Here is a 24,792-nt window from a genome sequence, read left to right on the forward strand (position 1 = left end):
TTAAAGCATCGTATAGCTTCAAGGTCAGGATATCCCGGATAACATTACTCTACAACTGTCACGACAACGCATCCGCATATCGAAAACAAATAATAAGACCGAACAATATATTCCAAATACCAATAATTGACCCGGGAACTTTCTTCAAACTAAACCCTCGACGAACATATAAAAATTTTCTACTGGGAAATCAGACTTAAAAGCTAATAGGAACCGGGATGTCGTGCTTCATGTCGAACAAGAATACTGCGTACATGCTTTAACTTCGATACCTAAACCTCAAGCGCCTGGGGGGGCACCCCTTGCGCATACTCCACGCCCCGGGGAACTCGTTCACCAAATTTGAGAATTGTACCTTGCAGCATGCATGGCGACCTACATAATACATATGCATCGCTAAGTGGAAACTAAGTGTCGTTTGTGACTCGAGTTTTGATAGACAGGGAGCGCAACAAAAACTAAAAAGCTCCTAGATCGGGATTGATCGGGTTGAATCAGTCCAGTTTCGTCATGCCCTCCAATACCAGCAAACATACCGTTCATATATGACTCTGCAGAGTACGCGGTAACTGATCCAAACAAATGCGAACACATCTACAGCAGCAGTATTTCCTGTTAGGCCTGTCGACCTTTCTAGGAGACGGCAATCAGGTTTATCGAGAAAAGCAACGGTTTTTATGGGCTAGACCCAGACACACGCGGCACTAGAGCAAACGAATGCAACTAGAAAGCATGCAGGGCAAGTCTGAAACACCACTGATATTTATTACTTTTTAGCTTGAAGCATCTTCACGCAGTCCCCGTTAAGCTTTATAGGCGTTACTATAATTATAAGGCCCAGCTAATTGGATCCTCGATAAACGAAGCCCTACCACATAGATCCAACGACCGGCTTCCCGTCAATAACACCTACTTAAACAGGTAGTGGTATCTTTCCTACAGGAAGCATAATTCCGTTGTGACTTTTTGCTTTGACGATGTCTTACGTCTTGAAGAATCGCCTTGGCAAGTCGTCGCTGCTAGGTTCTATGGACGTTACCTACGTACTCTCAGACTCTATGTGTCCAGATGCTTCAGAAATTAACCTACTAGATGACGTACTGAGCCAACCATATTTCAATATATCGTCCCAACGTTGTATCGTTACGTATTGCAGCCACCGCCAGTAATGCATAACATCTAAGGAACAGCACAGCCCCTGTCCGGACTTGCTCCGGCCAGCCTGTAGAGCCCGGAATACCTCCCGGCGACTCTTCTAGAATGGACGCTAATATTGCTCTCTGCATGGCATGTCAGCCACATTAGACGACAAGCAGCAACATTGAATCAGTTATTACATATGCGCTGCTACCAAGATAATAGATCGGAACCCGGAGGAGAAGGATCCAGATCGCAAACTAGCTATATCCGGTGTGCTTAATGGTTCATGCGTAGGCGAACCGGATCGTCCCTTGCCGGCGGCGATTTCTAAGCAGCATGAAACTGGACGGAGCGATGAAACATAGTGACGACGTAAAGAACTCGACGGCCCGTCCTCTTAGCATCTTTGGGATTTGCGAAGATGTTCGTCGAGGGAACGGAAGCACATCGTCTATCACCGGCCCCGCAAACCGATCATTGTGAATCCGTGCCCTCTATCTGTGCTGAACACCTTGGATCATCTACTACGCTTTGACCTAGAGTTCTCGATTGCATCTCGCATGTGATGTAGATAATCAGGCCACACGATATCACAGATCTCTTCGGGAGACTCGCGCCAAGAGATTGATTTACTTCGCCATCGGAGCCGAATTACCAATTTCTCCATCTCTCCTCATCTCAGTGTTCACTCTGAGGACCTCAGTTCTTTGAATGTCAGATCTGATTCATCACGTAAGTCGGCTATGCGGACCCCGTGATAACGAAAGCCCCAGAATTAGGACAACCACCGTCATATGGATGTCTCGTCGCACACCAAATCAGGCCTCAATCTAACAGTCCAGCAACCTAGGCGGCCTCTTAGGACATTCCATTCCGCCTACCAAAAAAAAAAGGGTCGGGCCCGATCGAGACACATGAACAGGCCAAAAATGGAGGAAAAATCTTGTGCCTCACCCAACTACTTTTTGTGACCCAGGCAAGTCGAACCGGCACCGAAATCGACATGCTCTCATCACAAGGGAGAAAACGCTGCAGGACAGGACAGGGCTCCCTCCCCTCCCCTCAGTACCTAGGCAACCTAGGAAAAAAAAAAAAGCCTTAGCGCCACAAACCAACCAATTTCCCTTCTGTAGCGCTCTTTCTCATCTGTGCGACTTCCTGTCGCGCGGGTCTCGCGGCACGCAAAACGCATCTGACAGGATACGGCAAGAAATAATAGGGGCAAAAGAGAAAAAAAAAGAAAAAGAAATTTGATATAAGAAGGCGGGCCACCGGTCGGGTTCCCTTAGCCCGTATACCCGGCCCTCTCTGCTGTCTTCAGGCGGTGCGACGTATCCCGCGCGCGTGTAAGGGTTGCTCGCTCTCAGGTAAGCTACATAGTAGGTAGGTATCTAGAGTTGGCCGGCTCGCGTCGCGCGGGTTATTGAGAGAATACGGCGGAATGCATGTCTTAGGTTTGTAAAGTCTCCGTCAGCTTCCTCCCTCGGCGCTGATGCTGTCCCATTCCTTAATAGTATGTCAAATGCGAAGAAGTAAAAGGGAAAGTGAATGGGAAAAGGGGGTAAGAGAGAAAGAGTTGTAAGAGGGTTCAGTATATTCCTCGGTGATTATTTACACTGGTTCACCAATTTTGTATGCTTTAGTTTGCCAGCTCCTGAATACTGGATAATGTATTCACTCTTACACTTGAGTTGCGTTACGCTCTGAAAATAAATGAAGCCCACAGAACTAATTTCCATTCTAGCACGATCTTCGTAACAAGTGTTGAGGAATGGGGAATTTATGATTTTGAGAATTCGAGTTGGGCATGAAATATTCAAGCTCTGGTAAGTGAACCCCCTGGCTTGGAAGTTTTCAATCTGGGTCCCGCACCGCCTGTTGCTTGGCATTTCAAAGGCGTCTTACGAATATTGATTACTCAGAGTAAAACGATACAACTGTCTACGTTACAATATACTGGATGAGAGTATACTCGAATACGAATATGCAGATGAATTCTGTTCAGCATCAGCTATGCGCCCCGGATGCTGAGACTATGGAACTTTTATCTAGGCTTAACTAGTTCTGCCTGCCAATCCTTTTTGTCGAGTCCTTCCGCGAAACTCCCAGTCAACAGAATAGGTTGACGAACAATAGGGTATCGGTAAAGCAACTAGGCCACTCGGTCCAGAAACGCCGAACTCCAAATAATTCAACTGGGTAGGCACCGATACATGATGCCGAGGTTGACCAGTGGTCAGTAAAAGCTCATGCCCTCAACTTCGTTCCTGTGCTAAACGCCAGCCTTGAAATCAAACTAACCACCCCATCGGAAACTCCCCCAACCACCTATGCCAATGCATATCACGACCGTTTACTGTGATGTAAAGTCAATGTAAGGGCCTTTCGAAAGCCGATGTAGTAAGCCACGAGAGGTCGGTCTCGAAAGAGACATCAATAGTCGAGTCACGGATTCAAACTCAGGCAAAGCCAAGTTTCAATATCCAGAGTCGTCTACCTCTTATGACATATCGTCAACGTCAAGAAGTGGTATTGTTCGGAAATGCTGCAGAGGGTGTCTACGAGGGAATGATGTAAAGTGACTTGCTGCAGTCACAGGGGCCAGAGATGATGACTGTTAATGTCGAAGAGAGAAACGCAAGGGATATGAAAAAAGAAGAGAATGTGAGACGGATCAGATCTGGCCCCTAAGGTCGACCCTACGGAATGCTTCACTTCTAGCTGACTCGAAGAGCATTCCGGCCTTCCCGGTCAGAAACACAATGTACTCTGACCGTTCTTCAAGAAAGTCTCGGCCGTCGTGATCGATAATGAATTGGGCAGCTTCAGCGTCCGACTCAAACGCGAGCTCCTCAGTAATGTATCGTAACTTAAGATCTGGTTTAAATCTGTTGTCAAATTAGCGCCTGGCTCTCTAGGGTGGCTCGGGGGGGGGGTACTCACGCTTTGCACATGTTCGCAAGTGCAGCAAGTCGTTCACGTTTGATGAACATATCCATGAGATATGCACCCATATTGGGAACGTCAAGGTAAAGCTGGAAGAACTTGTGATAGTTGCCTAAAGCCAACGCCGAACGTACGTCAAGCGCGTGCTTGATGGGTCGCTCCTCTTTCTCTGCTGTGGTTAGATCTGCAATGGCATCATTCAACGCCGTTCGGTTCGCGGTGTGGATGAAATACAAAATACGATACGCCTTGAACTCGGTAGAATTGCCCTTCAGGCCAGCCTTGTAGAGAGCACGTAGCTGGGTCTGGCACTGATTATACTCACCAAGGTCCCCCTTCTCTAACGCGATTCTCGCATGGATTTCATAAACGGAGACGGTAAACTCGTTTCTGACACGCTGCACGGTCAGATCTTGGCGAAGTGACTTGAACTGGTCACAGATGTAGTTATAATTGCCATCCTTACGCCACTTCTTCTTCAGCAAGTCCAACGTTTGATGCAAAACGCGCTCAGGACGGACATCCTTCGCCTTAGGGGCGGCGGTCAGACGAAGATATCTCTTCTCTAAATTCTCGTTGAGACCAACGATGGGTCCTGCAGGGGGCGGCGGACTAGGAGATCGGTAGGAAGACTGGTAACCGCCATCACCGCGGCGTTGCCGCTTCTCAGCATTCTTCTGAAACTTACTTTTAGCCGATAGAGGGCCGTCCATGGCGGGTTTGGTAATTCGATCCTCGAGGGAAAGCGACTTGGCATCGCGCCACGGCACCGTAGGTTCAGGTCCGCTTAGATCCGAAGACTTCCTCTTCTTGGGGTTCGCAACAGCTGGGGTAGCTGCTGCTGCTGCTGTCGCCGGTGCCATAGCTGGTGCTCTCAACGCTTGTTGGCGTTCATACTTAATGATGTCTTGCGGTAGAGGCATGCTGTTCCAATCCGTGGTGTACATCGTTCCATGATCCTGAGTGAAGCTTATAGTCTGCTTAAGCTTGGCTTCCATCTCGGCACGGGTCACACCGGAGTCCAGGTTCCACGTCTGGAAGGAGCGCTGCACATAACTACGAACGGAATCGGGCCAGTCGAACTTCTGCTGCTGAGTTTGTTGCTGATGCGAGGAAGAGGCCATGGTAGTTGTTGATTGCGGGGGATTAGCAGGAGCGGAATAAGGATACTGTGGTTGAACTGGGTACGTTTGATGATCAAACCCGGAGCGAACCGGGACTGCGGTATACGCGGTATCTATTGAAAGTAATATGTTAGTATCAATAAAGAAAGCAATCTTGATCTGAAAAGTGAGCATACTGATTGATGATGAATAAGGGTAAGGCGTTGTTTGGACGCCAGGCGCCGCTGGTGATGCCCAAGACATTGTCGTCTAGATGATTGTGTTCGGTACGGAGCACGGCTTAGTGAGGTCAAAATGTTAGTACGAAAAACGACTGTTTAGAAAAGCGATATAGAAAAAACTGGAGTTATCGCCTTGTTATCTTGAGATTAAGTGAACAAAGACATTCACGTCAAGACGATTTCTGAGATGGGAAATGTGTGGCGAAGACGAAAGATGGATGAAAGATGGATGGTGGATGTGTGAATTAAGAAGAGGAAAGACGGGAGAAGCGCGGGAATTTTGGCGGTCAGGTGCAGTAATTAGAACCTAAGACAGTTGTGTGTTGGCTTCACTTACCTAAAAACGTTAAGTGGTCGCGTCAAGGCTATTGGGTTTAGTGTGCTGTGAGTGGTCTGTGCACTATATGTACCTAAAAATATTAGCAAAAGTCTGCTGATATGCATGTACAGGGCAAGGATAAGCCGTCTACGTACCTACAGCCCTGAGCTGGGATAGGGATGTTGATATGTGGACGATAAGCCTAGAGACTCAGGACGGTCCAAAAGGTATTCTGACCTACAAGCCTTTTCTATCGATGTGGACTTGTCGTCTCATGTATCTCGTGGGAGTGGAATTTGATTTTTGACTGTTAGGTGTGAGAATTCGTTAATGAAGATCCGTCCATACGAAAGGCGGGAAGTTGTCAGTGGAAAGTTAACGCACAGTTCAGTCTGTGGTAATAAACCTTGGTGTTATGCATGATAACAATGTGGGCCTTCTGTAGATTGATTTGATAAGAGTGGTACAAAGTACTTAGGTAAGTTAATGAGTTACGTACCTTCCATGGAAAGCAGGAACACATGGTTGGTGATCTCAACTTGCATCAATTCAACTCTTCCAAGATTCCTTTCCTATATACATACATACATACACCTATCAGATTCACAAGCAACACTTCGGCCTAGCCGGAATTCCTCCTATAATCCTGCCTCTCTTTTAGACTAAACGATATGACGAATGTTTTTAAAACAAATCGACCTCACTACTGCCCTCAGGCCGTCCTATCTACCCGACGAAGTACTACTCTTTGTCCAGGACAACGTGGGGCTCTATGAGGGGTGAGTCTGTTATTGATTTGTCTGCGATTGGCGACGACGTTGAATATTGCTCAAGTTGCTAACCGTTGCTATTATATTCACATCGGTAGAAAATACAAACTAGCCAATCAGCAAAATGGTCAAGTCTACCTGACTTCACATCGAATATGCTACGTCGATAAACAGGAGCCTAGAAAGCACTCCGTTGCTCTAGATCTGAAAGACGTAGAACGATACGAATTCTACGTACGACCCATATTCCCGAAAACAATAGCCTTGTACTAACTGAGATCTTAACAGGCGGGATTCCTTAAATCTTCCCCGAAGGTAACTCTCATCCCAAAACCAGCCAAGCGAGGTTCTCTCCAATCTAGAGCGGTGGCAGCGACATCTACAGCTTCTCGGAACGGTGGAGCATCGCCTTCGCCAGCATCCGATTCCGCATTCCGTTCCCCCTCTACCAGCACGCCTCAGACTGCCTCGGCGACATGGATATGTACGATATGCAGTTTCCCGAACCCGGTTCCGTCCAACTTCGACCCAACGACAGCAAATGCGCATACCCCACTACCACCGTGCCTGGCATGTGGCATCAAGCCGGCATTGACACACATCCTTAAAGCCTCTATATCCAATGCCACCAGTAGACAGGTGACCTCTTCTGCGCCTACACATCAGTCGCCGTTTGCGCTTCCGTCTCGACCACAGAGTACCGGCCTGGCAGCCAATGACGTCGGCGGCCCGGAAGGAGGCGTTTCTTCGCCAAATAGGAGGACTGGCTCAGCAACCTCGGATGGCTTTCAATGTCCTCGTTGCACTTTCCTCAACCACCCTTCTCTTCTGTCTTGCGAGATATGCGGCGCGCCCCTAATCTCCCACGATGTTCCCATAGCCGCTGTAGCTGGTCAACCAAGAACAGATTCGCCGGGGCCTACACTCAATGTGGCTAGTGTTGCTGGCTTAGAGAATCCAGAGAGTGTCAAGGTGTCTTTCCGAGGCGGAGGGGATAAGATATTCTACGAGCGATTGAAGAGCTCTATGACCCAGCGTAAATGGCTTTTGCAAGAAGCACCACCTGTCCCCAACGGAGGCTCCAATGATGTACGCTCCGATTCATTATCGGCGTCGGGATCAGGAACTAGTCGAAACAAGACTGCCGGCATCGCTGGATTAGAGAAGATGGGCCTAGACAGGCGCAAGAACAACGAATTGGTCATTGGAAGTGCCTTCGAGGACCTTGAAGCATTGATGGCTTCTGCCAAAGAGATTGTAGCGCTTGCAGAGTCATTCTCTCGACAGGTCAACGGCGGCACCGAAAAGGCAACATCCGAAGCAAACGCCTTGCTCGCCGAGTCCGCTAGCCAGTTGGGACTGGTGACTACCAAGGACATTGTTGGTGGCTCGGGTTCTGAATCGCTTTATTTATCCGAATTGGCTAGAAATCTTGCAGAGTTCCTAACAGACGACGCCAGAGGTGTACTCAAGAAAGCTGGCGGAATTATTAGCCTAGTCGATTTATGGGCTATGTTCAACCGTGCTCGCGGAGGCGTTGAGCTTGTAAGTCCCAACGACTTCGAAAAGGCTGCCCGTATGTGGGGTAAATTGAGATTGCCAGTTCGACTACGTACTTTCAAGAGTGGGGTGATGGTTGTCCAGAGTCGCGATCAGACGGACGGAACTACAATTAAGGCATTACTGGCGTGGCTCCGGGATCTACATGATATCCCGCCAGATAGAGATGTTACCTGGGATTGGCAGGAGTTCGGTCGCGGCGTTACTGCACAGGATGCCGCCGAACGATTCGGATGGAGTATTGGCGTTGCCGAAGAGGAGCTCGAGATGGCCGAAGAAAAAGGAGTTCTCTGTCGTGAGGAGGGCATCGAGGGTCTCAAGTTCTGGGAAAACTACATCGACACGGGAGAATATCGTAATAGGCCGCGGCAACGTAGTGACGGAGACAAGATCATCGAGGCCTTGAGTACAGCTGGTTTGCTTTAGATAAACACCTTAGATCATGACCAGAGATGCAAATTGAATGCCCAATGAAGCATTCCTGCTTAGTTAAATTTCTATTGAACAATGTGTCGTAGCCTTCGTTAAGTTGTGCCAACCTCCAAGTATACCATACTAGAGCTTATTGCTTTGCTCTTTACATCCCAACCCATCGATATATATTAATTTCTATCTTAGAACCGTCGTTTACCATACCCGTACCATACCTAGCCCGCACTATTTTGATATCCGCCCCCTGTAACCCATCGTCCGCGAAACGCCATCCCAAAACCCGTTGCGTACCAGGTGCCACTTCCCACCAAACAAAAAACCCACGGCTTTACTATTCTTTTCAAGCCAACCTCTCCATCAAATTCCTCCGTACCTTCGTATTCACCGTCCCACCCAACCCAAACGCCGGAACAATCCTACATATCCTCGCCGCCGTGCTAATCGCCCAATTCTTCCGAACCTGCGTCCAGCGGTCCGCCCACGACACCCCGCCTCCGCCCCCCATCGTCGTCGGTCGGTTAAACATATCCAAGCCTAACAAATGCACCGGCGTCGAGACGATCTGCACCGCGGCCGGCGCCACGAACTGCGCGACGGTGGTCCCGCTCACCGCCTCCCGCAGCGCGGGGCCCATGCGCTCCGTCAACAGCGGCCCCAGCAGAGGCGGCACGTTGAAGGACGCGAAGATGGTCAGGCAGTCGCGCATCGTGAAGAGCAGGTAACTCGGCAAGGGCACGGGGCGCGGCGGGCCACCGGGCCCGTACAATTTGACGAAGACTTGGTCCTTGTACACGCACAGCCCGACGTTGGCGGCGCTCGAGGCGGCGAACTTTGAAGTTCCTGTCGTGACGTGCGTGGCGGGTAGGTTGCGCGCTGTGGATGAGGCCGTGTCGAGCGTGTTGGCCGTTAGGTACGTGCCCCCGTATAGCATGAAGATCAGGGCCACCGGCTTCGAGAAGAGGAGGGTGTGCGGGCGCAGGAGTAGGGTTCGGAAGGAGGACTTTAGGCTGGCGGAGAGGGTGTTTCGGCCGGATGCGTTTTCCATTATCGATCTTTACATGTTGGGGGGAGGTGGTTAGCGGATATGTTTAGAAGGAGAGGCTTTATCGGATTGAACGCGGTCCGCTTTACCTGTCAATTATGGTTATCAGGGGCGCGACCATCGACGCGGCGCACGAGGCGCTCAGAAAGTCGGCACCTAGTCGAAGTCCGAGGTTCTTCGTGTTCCGTTGCTGCTGCTGCTGCTGCTGGAGCTTCGATGGTGGCATGTCGACGGCGCTTTTGGCAGGGGTCGGGATGAGGGACGTTGACGGTATTGGCATGGCTAGATGCTTCTCGACGGTAACACCGACTTTGTATCTATTTAAATACCGCGTCTACTCCAACTCTTCGAGCTCTGCCCACGAATCACTCGCTAAATCTACCCCGGCGAGAATTCACGAAAAGGAGAAATGAGAGGGATAAGTTGACGGAGACATCGGGACTTCGCATTTAAGTGTATGCACTGACAAATGATTGACTTATAAATTAGAGGACTTTGATGAAGTCCTTTAATTCGCTCCCCTTTACGCGTAAGGGATGTTACAAAGAGAGGGAGCTGGTATTATGGGCGTATTAACGCACATTGATAGATCAAAGTTCAGCTTATTGTCCGTTACGCAATATGCAGTCGTTGATGTTCATCCATTGAGAAGCGGCAGTTTTCTAAGCTTTGCCCCGAGACCGGACATGCTCTAAAAGAAACCCTGCCAAACTAAACTCGGGGAAGAGAGCGCCAAGGATGAGATCTGAGATCTGATATGGTAGACTTTCGGCTAAATGTGTTACATAAGCGATTACCCAACGCAATAGTATAACCCCCTATCGTCGCTGCCGAAGATTCATCTTGGACTAGATACCGTACAAGGATCCGCAGGAAACAATTAACCGTTAATTAACGGTTAATTTATGGTTCGAAAAAATAAACGTTTGGGAATAGAGAAACCACTGAGAAACCATCTTTTTAAATAAACGTTTATATGTGTTTTTATATTTGATCTAAACTTAAACGTTTGAAGATTCAATCGTTTATTTGAAGCTCTAGATGTACCTTAACGGGAAGGCTGGGAACTAACGGGAGTAGGTGTAACCTTGGAACCAACAGGGCAAACAGGGCAGGTCAGGGCAGGTCAGGTCAGGTCAGGTTAAATCTATTCAGGCCAAACAGGCCTTCTACGATATCTACAACTACAGGAATACAGACCTACCTATAAGCGTTGCAATCGCGATACCTACTTGTTAAGCCTCACCAATACGTAAGTAAGCACCGCTGGCAAATAAGAGTCCTAAAGGTCCTGGAGTTCCTGGAGATGATCCTGATAGGTCCTAGGTAGGTAGGTAGGTAGGTAGGTAGGTTTTTGAAGACTTCTTTAAAAACTGGACCTTGGAGCACTTGAAGTTTTGAAGAAGAAGAAGGCGTATAAGTAGGTAGGTGGGAGTAAAGTCTTATATATAAAACTTGAAGGCAAGTAACACAATGAGATCAAAACAGTTAGACTAGAACGATTGGAATGGCTACACACACCTTAGGATCAAAGGCTCAAAATATCAAAATAGCTACACACACTTAGATCAAGAGGTAGACCAGAATAGACCAGGATAGCTAGAATACCAGGACAATTACACACACCTATTGAAGCTATTCCCAACTAAAAACAGTTATTCAAAGTCAAACGTTTAAGGATATTTAACAATAGAATGCAAGTAATCGTTTAATTTTATAAACGCCCGGATAAATAAACGTCAAAGTAAAATAAACCATATATTTATGGTTTAAATAAATAAACCGTTAATTAACGGTTAATTGTTTCCTGCAGGTCCTTGCTAAGTATGGATATATCTTAGAGGTAGGTAGCCGAAATAGTGAGCAAGTAGGTATTTTTAGCATTTAGGTTGTTGGGTTATTGACTCCGTACCTTTCATAGAAGAATGTATTCAAGAAAGATTTGACTATCTTAAACTACAACATGGTATACTTCTCAGGTCAACAGAAGATCAACAGATAAATCGATTTGGAGGCGGTAGCGTTCAACTTGATAAAGACCACATGATTCTACTCATCTTCTATTCTATGGGAAGAACCTCATGGCTGGCAAATCAAGAAGCCTCTACATAACGCTTGTGCTAGTACTATTAACCTCAGGGCTCCATATTTACGATAATAACTATGAGTTTGATATATATCAAAGATTGGTCACATCTACTGATAGAAGCTGGGACAAGATATTTTTGGGGCTTATTCTTCGGACGTTTATTACGTTTTAAGTAAGCTCCTTCACCACAGTCATAGTACCGACGACTATCGGCGCCCATTCATGGTGGAATTGGGCGCCTTCCATACCCTCCAAGCACTGGGAGCACCATCTAAACTCCTGGTGTCTCAAGACTCATACCACAGAATCAGGAACATGTAGGTTAGACTCTGAAACCAACGTCATATCTTTGCCTGGTTTAACAGGTACACGGGTACCTTTGCAGACAAGACTGAGACAGAGGATTCTTATACATTTGAGGATCGTGATGCCGCCGAAAAGCAGGTAAATACCTGCTTAGACACTCCTTCACCAATTTCTGTACATTAACCAGATGGTATAGATAAAAATAGAAGCTGTGCTATTGAATTCTGTATGATACTGGACTGCGATTTTTTGGGTTGGCGTCATTTCGTTAAAATCGAGATTCCTTGGCAAATATTAGCGTCCCCAGCAGCTTGGGTCCCCCACTACATAACCCTGTGAACCGCATTAATACCCCTGTAGCGGTATCCATATGGTGGATCTTACGTAGATCTCAGATCTAGAAAATGAAGAGAGCTGCTGGGTATTATTCAATTGCGTATTAGCAAAATGAACTCCAGGACCACCGGGACGTTCGAAACGTTCAACTAACAACAGAGGTCTGCTTACTCAGAGGGTTGTCAATTTTCCTCTGGACACCTACTCTAGAATTCACTTCGCAACTATGTCATCAAGATCTATACTATGAATTCAGAGTCGTTTCGCTGAAAGGAAAAAAAAAAAAGTGTTTGGGATCATCCATGGGCCGTGTTCACAATCCCATTATTGACTCCCTAGACACAAGAACAGCGGTTGGATAAAGAAGTTCCCTCATAATTATCTATTAGCGGCACTACTTCCTAAAATGCTTGATAATGACCAAATCCCGAATATGACCCTACCGGGATACAAAGGAAACTGACATCTAAACTCAACCCCTATACCGAATCTACGCCAATACTACTGCTCACCCACCAACCCCGTTCTCTTCAACCTGTTACCCCGTTACCCTATGGCACCCCTTTCACCGTCCCGTCATCTCTCGCCATTCCTAAAACCCACCAGTTCCCTGAACCCTTTTAATCGCACCGAGGAAGCCTCTTGCCCAACCAAACCTACCCGCATCGACACCCGTCGCGCCATCGGACTCCTTCCCTTGTCCATCCCTCCACACTCCGTCCTCGTCTACTCTTCCGTATAGATGCGTGTTCTGGTTACGCCTCAGCGCTTCGATCCACCCGCGACAGATCAGGGAGCTGTCGATCATGACGTTGATCTCCTGGGAGTGGAACCAGCTCTGCGTGTCCTGGTTTCCGTTGCCGATAATACCGACATGCTCGTCCGCGATGAATAGCTTGATATGGCAGCTGCGGCGTTTCTTGGCCGCCGTGATGGGCGCGGTTTGGTCTTTCGCAACGTACCAGTACCAATGGAGGCGCGGCTTGGCGGTGGGCGAGAGGAGGTTGTTGTAAAGGTTATGCGCGATGGCTTCATTGTGGCCACCTTGCATGGGGAGCATTTCGCCCTGAAATGTGTGGGTTAGTTGATGTGTTTGCGACACGAACGGTTGTGCGAGGGCAATAAAGAATTATGAAGAGGTTGATGGGTAGGAAGATATTACTTACAGAATCATTATATCCAAGGCAGATATAACAATATACGTCAACACCGCGTTCACACGCCTCCACAATGGCGGGAACTAGGGGCTCGGCATTTAACGTTGGTGATTGGATAAAGACACTCTTCTGCGCGTTCCTTAGAGCTGACAGCCACGCCGCGTTCTGCGGGTTCGACACAGAGGCGTGGTTTGGCGGACCGTAGGGCGGTCGGCACACAAGAGCCATGGGGAAAGGTTCATGCGCCGGGTGAGGCACATAAGGAGTCATCTCGTCTCGCGGGTCGCAATCGGGCGCGTTTCCCTCAAACCCTTCGTTTACCGTGTGGTTGAGATGTCGCGTTACTGCCCGCATGTGCGCATCGCCTGGTTGCGAGCTTATGGAGGCTTGCACACGCTGAATCTCGTCTGCGAGATTGATGTCGTAATGAGGATCATCTGCAGTGTGTTCCGGGAGCATTTCCGGTGATATGGCAGAATTACTTGTCTCAGGATCGTGTTCTGCTCCAATAATCCTGTCTTGGGGGCCATTGGATCCTTCTATATCACCGTCCAAGGAAGATGAACCAGCCGTGCCGTTGATATTGTTTACCACTTCCCACGGCTGCTTCCGCTCAAGGACTTCTAAACCTTCACCATTTCTCTTGAGCAGCTTGTCTGGGTCAACAACCGCGGCGTGGCCTTTGATGGCGCCTTCCGCACTAAAAGTGGCTGCATGGCTAGCATCGAAGCTCCCACTTCCGCTCATAGCTGCGGGAGAATTGAGATTTGGTAGCGGCGGTTCGAGCTTCTTATGCCAACTCAGAAGCGCCATATCGTACATAGAGTCGACGATTGGGCCCTCGAGCTGCACCATCATCTCCACATTATCGTTGTCTTGAATATTGTTGCTTTGCAAGACAGCGACTTTACGATCTATGATCATATACTTGGCATGGAAAGTGCCTAGGAGTGGGCGGTGGTAGTTGATGACCTGTAGATCGATGTTGGGGATCTCATGCGGAGCTGGTAGTGCAACAGCTTTGCCGGTATACTCGCTCTCAGGGACCGTGTAATGTGGCTCCAAGAGTTGTTTTGGGCTTCCGCGGTCGTAGATGATCTTCATGACGATCTTGGCCCCCCGTTCGCCTGCGCGGTGCGACAATTCCTTAATCGCATTCGTGATGTATTTGGAGGCCACGCCATTCTGCCAAAAATTGGTTGCGAGAAACACTTCTTTTTCAGCGCGGACAATGAGGTTGGACATATGCCTTACGATATCAGGGACACTTCATTAAAGTCAGAATTCGTCCGCGAAAGATAAATTTGGCATTTCATATACTTACACAGAAGTGATAGTCAATGGCATGGTACCGCTGCTACCCATGAGTGATGGGCTTACCATACCATTTGCTAGGTCATCGTTAAGTGTGCAAAGAGCATCGTGGTACATCTTCAACGATATTAACTTGCTGCATTCTGGTATGATGGGACATTGTTAAACTGACTCTGATAAATAAATCACTAGGCTCTTGTGAGCCCCATTTCCCACAACTTCGAGTCCTCTCTATTTCTTGAAGGTCGAGAACACCTTTTCCAATATCATGGACGTCCCCTTTGGGACTCTTAGGGCTCTTAGGTCCATGGTCGTGATGTTCAGTCAACTTCTTCCACGCCTCGCCAGGGGATAAAGATGAATCCTGAGCTAGGATAGACGAGACGCTTTCTGATGAACGACATAATTCGTATACGTGCTCGCCGATCTTGTACGAAGATTCAGTCGGCACATTGGAATCTCGGAGCTCGGACATAATTGAACGTGCCAACCTGCTACCGGGAATAAGTTTGAGATGCGTAAATGTGACGAAAGACTAATAGAACAAAATCATCCGGGTTCGACGTATGTAACTTTCAAGCCAAAGTGATAATCTGGGAGAATTAGCATCTTCCAATGAATTTTCTGTGATTTAAGCCAGACAAGATGAGATATAAGTAGGTACGACAAATGCAAGTATGAGTGACATGATCCTTGGAGGTTAAAACAAGACTTTTACGACCTATGATGCCAAGACTTGGGAATAAGTCAGATAATTCAGATTTAGTGCGGCCAGAGCTGCCAGGGGTGATGTGGCTGTTGAAGAGGTGTAGCTAATAGCAGCTGCAGCCTGGGTAAGCTTTAGAAAAGAATGACGCAAGCTCGAGTCTCCCGAGTTATCCTTCCCGGATAATCGGCTTTGTGCTGAAAGCGGCTGAGATGAGGTAGGTGCCGATGCCCCCTTGCCTCGTGTAATTGTCCCATAGAAGTTCCCCCTGATGTATGTACGCAGTATAATAAGGAACAAGGAACAACCTCGGATCAAAGTGAATTCAATTCAATTCTACGTATTGATTCCGTAAATCGCTCTAAGCATCTGGTAGCCGTACACAAATAAGGCCTAATCTACTATTATCCCAATGCGCCCATCGAGTGTTCGAAAAATTCCAATAATTCCCATATGCTCCTGATAAGCAATACTAATTGTTGCATGGATATGTCTGAAGAAACAGGGTTGCTTTATAGCTCACCCATCTCGTTCTCGTTCTTCAGCCCCTCAAAATCAGTGAAGCCTAGCTCGTAGACGAGCGCAAGAGTCATGCGCGCATGCTGAAGCATGTGGTCGAATGAGAGGTATTTGATCAAATCGTCCGTGCTGTGAATGTGCTGGTCCGACTCGCCAAAGGTCGATTCTATCACGAAAGCGGAAGGGTAACCAGCCTTGGAGGCAGACGCATGATCGGAGCAAGCATAACCACACTTGGTCTCAACCCACGGGATTTCGCAGTACTCCTCGATGACCTTCTTAATGAAGGCCGTCAAGCTGGGGTCAACGAAGTCTGTGATCACACCAACACTCTCAGGCTTTCCTGCATCAAGCGTTCCTTGGACGTAGCCTGTCATGTCTTGCTGAAGCATGGCCTTGATATCACGGCCCTGCTTTTCGTATTCCGAAAAGATTGCCTGGCTACCAAGGAGGCCACCTTCCTCGGCGCTATACCAATGGAACTCGATTGTGTTCGACGCATTGCCCTTGATGACGCTCTCTGAGGATAGAAGGACGCGGAAGGCCTCGAGAATGGTGACAGTACCACTTCCATCATCGTCGGCACCGGGGGCCGGAAGAACCGACGGCAACCAAAGGTTGATGGAATCTTGGTGGGCACCGATGACGACAGTCGAGTTTGACTGACCAGGAATCGTTGCGATGACCGAGTTTTGACCCCACGAGTGCTTGAAGTGCTCAGCTTTAACTCCGTATTTATCAGAACCAGCCTCCTTAATTGTATCTTGTACCGTCTTCAGCAGCCACTCGGACGACTGGCGGCCGTAGTCCGATTTGTAGTATCGCGTGTGGAAGCTCGAAAACTTCTCGAGGTGTTCTTGTAACAGGTCCTTCGACAACGTCTTTAAGAGAGGATGGATTTCTGATTGGAGCTGGACTTTCTCGGGGAAAATCGGTGTCCATTTCGAAGTAGTACGTAGCGCACCAAGGTCGCCGTTTTCGGTGATGTCCATGAAGTTGAGCCCTCCCTGTGATGGTTGCATTAGTCATCGTGCTCGATGTGGGAGAGCGCATTAGAATCAGGTGTTGGGGTGATACATACACGGCGTAGCTCCCATTTCTCCTCTTCGGTTACCCATGCCGTCTTACCCGGAGACAGCTCGATGAGGTACCGTTCTGGAGCTTCTACTTTCTCTAGAAGCGCATCCGTGTAAGGGAGGATGCGGTTGACTACTTCGTTTGCCTCGATGAAGCGAGCGCTAGCTGCCGCCGGCAGGAGGAACGAGATAAGAGACGCCTTCATGATGGCGAATCAGCACTTTGACGATTAGAAGGGACACCAAGATTGATGGATGAATGCTGAGATAAAACAGTTATTAATAAAACTCGAGATGGAAAAGGGATTGATGAAAGCTCCAGGAGTTGTTCCTGAATGTCTTGCTGGTCATGCGGGAGTTGGACCAGCAACAATTGACAGGTGACCAATCTCCAATCTGGAAGCTGATGCACTTTAAGTAACACTCCTGGCTATCCTTGTCAGCACAGGCCATCGCTAGGCACCATTGTGCTTATCAGTGGCTGAAGTGACGTAATTTAATATTCGAGCTATACGTGTACCGAGGTACTTACAGCTTCTGTATTATATAAGCAGCTATGCTATTGACTTACATAATCATTCTCCTGTGCTACCTCTGCTATCTTGATAGCGCTGACTGTTAGGCAGCCAAATGTTTCGGCTACAAATTTAATCGAAATACTCACAAATCACGCAGCAAGACATCTTAACATCATTATTTGTGGTATTAAACGTTCGGTTGCCGAGGCCTGTTATGCTATACACATGAGTATGTAACTTGTCGTTGACTTATCGACCTGGCGTTTCATGTAAACCTCGTTTCTCCATCATCAGCATGCCCTCTCTAGGTTATCTCAGCAATCCTGGCGGCTGTGTTTATATCGATCTCATTAATAGGGCAAAAGAATAGAAAAAGGTGTCGTCCACAAATGGAAGGGTATCAAAAACCCGCAATACGATGCGAAGAGAAGACCGTAGTCTCAAATGCCGGATGATGCCATGGATAGGGGAAACGAAAACGCCATCTCTGCAAATGTCTAAATGCCTTCACGTAAACCAGACAACCTGTGCTCGGCATCCTTCCCCTCCTAAAACGCCATAATACGCCAAAATCAGACAACGACAATTATCAACGACACCTTACTCGACACTCTCGGACTTGATAGGATGAAATAGCATTCCCCTGAGACACATGCGGTCTGATTTGGACTGCTCGGTTTTCTTGCCGCCCTCGCCATTCTCCTTAGCTCCCAGCCACCGTCGCCAGAGTGCGCCGCTAAAACCTGCGTTGTAGTAGAAACTACCGCCTTGCATATTGTGTTCGCCCCAACCGAATGGGCTCTCGTGCGGTGCAGACGGGTAGTTGAAGGTCTTGTCCATGATGTCTAACGGCCATTTTCGGTCGAAGTAGACTGGATGTGGAGCATAGACGGCTTTGTATCCGTGGTGAAGCGCAACAGACGGCGGCCACATCTCTGGAAACATAGTGTGGTGCAGCCGATATGTTTCTTCATGCATGGTGTTGAGCAATTCTCTGGAGAGTCGCGCAACTGTGATGATTGCTACACGGCGAGGTGGCGTTTCAACAGACGTATTGTAACCGGATACATCGTTGCGGAACACCCAATTTGTCTTTGCCGGGTCAAACAGCGGATCGAACACAATCAGGTCCGCATCTTCACCAACACCCCATTTGTAATCATCTTCCTCGAACTTCGTCGGCGGCGTATTCTTTTCGGGAGACGGGAGTTTTTCATAACCACCAGTCGGGAATTCCACCGGTCCCCAAACTGGCTGCTCGTTTCTTTCCGCAGTCTCTCGTTCGACGAGCTCGGAGAACTTGGACCAAGGACCATGAGCACCGGGTATCCAGAATCGCGAGCTCCTCTCCCACAACAGCTTTCGCGGCTGCTCAGCCGCCCAGTTAGAAACACCATTGTGGAACTCGTAATAATGGCCGGTGTATCTTAAATCCATCTCCCAGTTCCAAAAGAAATCATATTCCTGGTGTTGCTGAGCGAACCACTGTAAGGCAAAGTGAGCACTTCTATATACGCCGTGGATGTCACCCTTCGAATGATTCTCGACATTGTCTTCCGGACGGAATGGACCAGGATAGTAAGTCCGCATCAACTGTTCCGACCACAATGTTGTAATATCCCAGAACTCCTCCGGTACATTTGCCCTAAGTGTCTGGTTATAAAGCTCCTCGGACGCCCAAATCGGCAACGAATCGTCCTTGACGTGAACTAGGAGATGCACGTCATACTCCCCACCAGATTTCAGAGACAATTCGTTAATCATGGCTCGCAGCGACAAAAGTTGGATGTCGGTGTACTGGTATCCCGTCCACGTGCGCAATACATAGGCTGATCTCTTGACCTTCTTTTTCAACAGCGTCCCATCAGCATTTACTGAGTCAGGGCTGAACCGTTCCTGATTCTTCTTGAAACACCTCTTTTGCGCCTCGCCCCAATTTACACCGCGGTAGTCGATCTTGGTGAACATCTCTTGGACCTTTTCGGCTCCTGCATGCGCTGATTTGTTTGCAAGTCCAAGTCCTCCTTCGGCAGGATTGTAACTGTAACCATATGGTCCAAACCGACCAAACCGCTCCCAACACCTGTCCGGCGCAATTTGAAGGCTCTCATACGATCCCCAGTATGGGGCTGTCATGCCGGCAGGGATTCCAGGATAGGCAAAAACATCGGGGGCCTCATACACTTCATTCTCATCTAAATAGCATCTTTTAGGAGATTGGTGAACATCGAGATACTCTTCAGACTCAAAAGGATAAGGGTTAACAACAACAGGGTCGAGAGGCGGAGTCTTGTTGATCTTGATCTTTGTCTTTGGTGCTGCTTGCTGCTCAGGAACCCAGTCTGTGTAATTCACAAGGGTGCGAACGCCATTGTAGAAACCATTCAACCTATACACCACATGTTAGACATTGCCGTCACAAGTTTTATTTCTTGAGGCATGATGTTATCTTACCGGTCATATGCTTCCCAATGATAAGGAATTCTCTCATCAGCCTTATCCTTCTCTGCATAGTAGCGACGCGCCCGAAAACTTCCTCCTGCGATTAAAACGAATGCGAGGAAAACAGTGAGTGTGATGATAACCAATCTCTTCGGTGATGTACGAAATATTAATCCGAATCGACGACGGGGTGCAGGTGTTCCTTTGCGTCGGGAATCTAATAATATAGGCGACTCGTCGAGAGGTGAACTGGCATGGCTCATGTCATGAGAAGGCAATTCCTCATACTTAACTTTGGATCCGGATCCTGGAAGACGAAAAGAAGGTAATAAAGACAAGGCATTTTTAATCGGACCCATCCCGACGGTAGGAAATGGGTGAGAAATGGGAGAAACGAGAGAAACGACCGAGACGCGTAGGTGAATTATCCTTCGCAAATTAATCCTGAAGCGATTCGCAAACCTAGTCTCCTCAGCATCCCGTTCGGTCCAACGGTAGGCAGAAAAAGAACCAGACGTCTTCTATGTAGGAGATAGTGAAAGATAATAAAAAGAATGAAAAGGAGTGATGAAAAGGAAGGCTAGGCCTGGAAAAAGCCAAGACAAACTTGAAGAAGTGGAGGGTCGTGATTTACCAGGACTCGAGATGAGTGCAAAACTGGATACTTGATAGGACTCCACCAAAAAGAATGACGGAATCTCCTATTTGGTGGGCTGGAACGAACTTCAAGGGAGGAACGGCCCTCTCGCAAATGATTGCACCCCACATGCCCACAACGCCGACATGGGAAGGTAGCCTTTACTACGTAGTGAGCTAGGGTCTTGGCCAATTCCTGCTACTTCCGTCCAATGCCCCGGTAAGGTACGCTGGTACATCATCCGTAATTACAGCATTTAAATCTTCGGAATATTTGACCTGATTCGTTCAAAGCATAACCGCTCTCTGGCCATTTAGTGTACATACAACCAAGATCCATAACTCTGAGAATTTTTGAGCGTTATTTGTGATCTGCTTCGCCTCCTTTTAGTACAGATTATCTACATATAGCTGTGTTGTCTACGATTGGTCCGACGTATAGAGATGTGGTTGGATACCCACGAGTTGGACGGCCATCAGGTGCACGATAGCTGCAGAATCCCTGCAGGTGTTCTGCTCTTACACTAGGGCGAATACATACATTACATATGCAGCCCCAGGAGATACTGTACTATGTAGTATGTAAGACGGGAGGAGCATACCAACCATAACGTATCGCGTCCCGCATATCCAACATTACATGAACTTTACGTACCTAACGGCAGGTGAGTTACATCAGGTTTGTAGGCTTCGTCATCCACGGTAAATCACTAACATGCAAGTATTCTTCGACGGCTCCCCCAAGCATAAATTGAACTATTACGTCTTTTGATGCATTGAAAACTTGATTCAAAAGTTTAGCGGTTCTTGGTCAGATGATAGATAAGCGAGACAATACCTGTATTATAGCTGCTGTCGCATGAGGCTCTGCAGCGGAAAAAGCCACCCCCACACGCGATGGTTGAAATAAGACAATCAGGCGTTGGGGAGCCCTTCCTGTTAGATTTCTATATACTATGTAGACAATTGCATAATTTACAGGTTAATTACACAGAGACATCTAGTGCACATGCTCTGATTCAGCTGACTTCGCAGACCAGCTGATGGAAATATAGTTATTATCGTCATCACGGCAAGTAAATGCAAGATGCAAGTCACGATAAGAGGTGAAAAAGTGATGAAGGATTAAGCAGGGATGGACAGTGAATTCGGTCCAATCGAATTAAGCCCGGTCAAGATCCTACGCTAGAAATTATCCCGCAAGAACTGAACTCCTTATAATATGTACCTATTTTCCGCCGACCGATATTCTGTGCATTGTGCAACCCAGAGTGCAGACAAATCTACATATAACAACAGGCACAAATATATGTCCATACTTCGATCACTGTACCTTTGAATGAATCCGACTTTCTGGTTCTGTTTAAATGAAGGGTCAAAGTCTAGATTGCCCGAGTTTCTATTCTTAGCATTAGTATAATTGCAGCTCAAGACTAAAAAGAGAATGACAGTCGAGGCGGTATTATTCCTAACTCTACTAAGCTTAGAACGGTTCCTATGGATGTCGTGTCACCGAGACTTCGACATGGTTCTTCGGTGCAGCTTTTAGTTTAGGCGGGGATTTCGCCCGATTTGGCCGATCTTACGGGCTGTGATACCGCCAAATTGGGACAATCGACAGGTCGTGATTGCACAGCGCAATCAATGAATCCCGTGTAACCAACCCAAACTTGCGTGAGGCGTGTACCCAGGTATCTAAGGTATTTCCTAAGGCACTAGGCATATCTATGTGAGACTCGAGATCGCTAAGAACTCCTATATTGCAAAACTTAGTCACGCAAAGAATTGAGAACGCATCTACCGATCTTGATAGTATTTCCTCGTGGCATCTTGTGCTACATACCATGCGCGCAATGTCAGGGTATACCGTGCTATGCAAACCGCAAGCTTTGATAGGACCAAGAACGTGATCTGACCTGTGCCAATAATGTTGTTGGTGACGTAGTGAAAGATACACACCTATGTAATCTCCGTCGTATCAAGCCAGCCAACTACAAAGTCGTAGCCTTCCCAACCGCTCTATACGTGTATTTGTTGAACTCGCTCATCAAACCAAGAAAGCAAAACGCCGGTCATGCCAAAAAGTAGAGTAAATAAATACTTCGCGCTGCTTCACATGCTATCCTCCATCTGTCGACTCCTAGCTTTCACCCAGTCGTCTCTCTCTTTCTTCCCTCCTGATTGTTCCAGCCCCATACCGCGTTCAACCCATTCTTGACTTGACATCTCCGTTAATCTCGAAAGCGCTCGAGCAAACGCGAAACGTTCCTCGTCGCCGGAGAAGAGACTTGAGTTTTTTAGCTGGTCAATGTTGCTATTCATGTCCTCCAGCATATGCTGCATAGCATGGCTAGTAGATTCGTCGTCTTCGTCATCTACGGGCTTCCCATCCCTTTTCAAAGATTCCCGTAACTCTGATGGGGAGATGAACAGCTCCGTTAGGGGAACGGCTGTTGTAAGAACGAGCTTGGCACGTGACTCATAGACAGCATCTATGAAGGTGATAAATCGTCTCGCAAGATCACGTTCTCGGAAGGTCATGCCAGGAACATCGGATATTATAAACGCATCGTAACAGCGCATCAGTTCGAGGTAGTCGGCAGCTCCCGTCGCCTGACCGATCAACTCCTGGAAAGTGAACCAGGCGCAGCGGCCACTGACTCTCGGCACGTGGATGTCGCGACCCCATACCTTCTGCGTTTCCGGCCGAGGCTCCGGGTTATCTGGGTCACCTAGAAAACGGAGCCACTTGTCTATGTGCGAGGCCGCATGGCTGTCAAGCGGTGTATGGTAGACCCCTGACGGCGGTCTCTGGATTTTGCGGTAATCAGTTGGTGAGTCAAGATTGATGACATGCAGCCGCGATTTGAGAAGATGGATGGCCGGGATGAAAGACTCGCGCTGTATTCCGTTCTTGTAGAGCTCGTCTGGGTGCCGGTTCGAGGTCGTGACGAGAACAACCCCGTGAGACATCAGAGATTCTAAAAGTCTTCGCAGAATCATCGCATCAGCTACGTCGGTGCACTGAAACTCGTCAAAACACAGTACATTTCCCTGCTCTGCGATATCCGCCGCTACGAATGGGACGGCATCTATATCGATTCCATGCTCCATCTTCATCCGATGCAGCCTCTTGTGCACATCCTGCATGAAATTGTGGAAATGTATCCTCGTCTTTGACCTGACGGAACTTGGCAACGTATCGTAGAACAGATCCATCAGCATGGTCTTCCCGCTCCCCACGTCACCATACAAATACAAGCCCCGTGGTAGGTTAGCTGGAATCTCCTGTAAAGCCCTATTGCCTGGTTTCGACCCAAACCAAGAGAACAGTGACTTGGTGGGCTTTAAGGTTTCGAGGCTCGGGTGAACGACCGGCGGTGCTCGATAGTGGACTAGGTCTTCGTGCAGATTTTGCAAGCTCTGTATTATCCCGCGCTGGTGCTGATCCTCTCGAAGGCGCCCTTCCCTGACTCGCCGGTCATATTCTTGTATCGGACCATGGTCGTTGTCTGCCTCGCAAGGTGATTAGAGAGGTTGCTACACAAGCGACATATCAGAACCCCTACCTTTCTTTACATCGCTTGTCGCGACAGTTGCTAGCTGTCTAAACCTGCCTGCTGAGAAGGTAGGTCGTCCTGGGACAACAGAAGGTCTACGATCTGCTATTGGGGATCTGGTAATATTCCGTTGCCTCTTAGCAGTCCTTTCCAATAGTAGACATTGTGTGCATATGTGGTGCCTCCTCTCAAGTCCCACGATAGTTCGGGCGGAGGTAGGTCGCACAGGAGGGGCGTGAGGAAAATAACGGCGCATTCTCGCTAATCTGTCCCTCTCATGACAATATATCAAGATATTCTTTATACATCATATGCCAACAATGTATATACAAGGGCTCTTAAAGATCAAGAGAGCATGAGTGACATGACCGCGCTCAGGATTATACGAATATCATCACAGAATAGTAGCAATTGCTTCTTGTTTCTATTTAGTAAGATGCAAAGAGTCCAATGACTTATTTGCACATGCGCCAATCGCCAATGGCGTCAGGGATTGGCGGCAATTACCGGAGTAATCTCGCCTTTAGGAGGACGGATTTATTCCTGTACCCAAGATATTATGTAGCTAAAGCGTATAGC

The 24,792-nt window shown here is 48.0% G+C and overlaps 7 protein-coding genes across 7 annotated transcripts; 1 reads left to right on the forward strand and 6 right to left on the reverse strand.

The window, feature by feature from the left end:
- Positions 1-3,421: 3,421 nt before the first annotated feature.
- F4807DRAFT_76035 (SAC3/GANP/Nin1/mts3/eIF-3 p25 family-domain-containing protein) lies at positions 3,422-5,754 on the reverse strand. Its single transcript, XM_048003457.1, has 3 exons — positions 5,387-5,754; positions 4,084-5,323; positions 3,422-4,028 (listed from the first exon to the last, which is right to left on the reverse strand). Exons 1-3 carry the CDS (start codon positions 5,451-5,453, stop codon positions 3,815-3,817), a joined length of 1,521 nt encoding a protein of 506 aa, XP_047854373.1. The 5' UTR covers positions 5,454-5,754; the 3' UTR covers positions 3,422-3,814.
- A 529-nt stretch (positions 5,755-6,283) lies between these two features.
- Positions 6,284-8,557, forward strand: F4807DRAFT_424661 (Vps36-domain-containing protein). Its single transcript, XM_047997890.1, has 3 exons — positions 6,284-6,529; positions 6,619-6,754; positions 6,809-8,557. The coding sequence occupies exons 1-3, from the start codon at positions 6,429-6,431 to the stop codon at positions 8,504-8,506; spliced, it is 1,935 nt and encodes a 644-aa protein (XP_047854374.1). The 5' UTR covers positions 6,284-6,428; the 3' UTR covers positions 8,507-8,557.
- Positions 8,558-10,208, reverse strand: F4807DRAFT_424664 (uncharacterized protein). Its single transcript, XM_047997891.1, has 2 exons — positions 9,644-10,208; positions 8,558-9,564 (listed from the first exon to the last, which is right to left on the reverse strand). The coding sequence occupies exons 1-2, from the start codon at positions 9,832-9,834 to the stop codon at positions 8,853-8,855; spliced, it is 903 nt and encodes a 300-aa protein (XP_047854375.1). The 5' UTR covers positions 9,835-10,208; the 3' UTR covers positions 8,558-8,852.
- A 2,669-nt stretch (positions 10,209-12,877) lies between these two features.
- On the reverse strand, positions 12,878-15,231 carry F4807DRAFT_460150 (IQ calmodulin-binding motif protein; the record flags this gene model as incomplete). The annotated part of the gene is made up of 4 exons (XM_048001480.1): positions 12,878-13,351; positions 13,452-14,709; positions 14,767-14,873; positions 14,929-15,231. 4 exons carry the CDS (start codon positions 15,229-15,231, stop codon positions 12,878-12,880), a joined length of 2,142 nt encoding a protein of 713 aa, XP_047854376.1.
- A 743-nt stretch (positions 15,232-15,974) lies between these two features.
- F4807DRAFT_460151 (Zn-dependent exopeptidase) lies at positions 15,975-17,740 on the reverse strand (the record flags this gene model as incomplete). Its single annotated transcript, XM_048001481.1, has 4 exons — positions 15,975-16,988; positions 17,063-17,257; positions 17,629-17,654; positions 17,722-17,740. The coding sequence occupies 4 exons, from the start codon at positions 17,738-17,740 to the stop codon at positions 15,975-15,977; spliced, it is 1,254 nt and encodes a 417-aa protein (XP_047854377.1).
- F4807DRAFT_424667 (uncharacterized protein) lies at positions 17,717-20,944 on the reverse strand. Its single transcript, XM_047997892.1, has 2 exons — positions 20,030-20,944; positions 17,717-19,964 (listed from the first exon to the last, which is right to left on the reverse strand). Exons 1-2 carry the CDS (start codon positions 20,374-20,376, stop codon positions 18,176-18,178), a joined length of 2,136 nt encoding a protein of 711 aa, XP_047854378.1. The 5' UTR covers positions 20,377-20,944; the 3' UTR covers positions 17,717-18,175.
- Positions 20,945-22,388: 1,444 nt separating this feature from the next.
- Positions 22,389-24,642, reverse strand: F4807DRAFT_424669 (AFG1-like ATPase-domain-containing protein). The gene is made up of 2 exons (XM_047997893.1): positions 24,223-24,642; positions 22,389-24,165 (listed from the first exon to the last, which is right to left on the reverse strand). The coding sequence occupies exons 1-2, from the start codon at positions 24,467-24,469 to the stop codon at positions 22,766-22,768; spliced, it is 1,647 nt and encodes a 548-aa protein (XP_047854379.1). The 5' UTR covers positions 24,470-24,642; the 3' UTR covers positions 22,389-22,765.
- Positions 24,643-24,792: the final 150 nt, after the last annotated feature.

This window comes from Annulohypoxylon truncatum, assembly GCF_022578515.1.
Source record: "Annulohypoxylon truncatum strain CBS 140777 unplaced genomic scaffold F4807scaffold_15, whole genome shotgun sequence".
NCBI classification, from domain to species: Eukaryota; Fungi; Ascomycota; class Sordariomycetes; order Xylariales; family Hypoxylaceae; genus Annulohypoxylon; species Annulohypoxylon truncatum.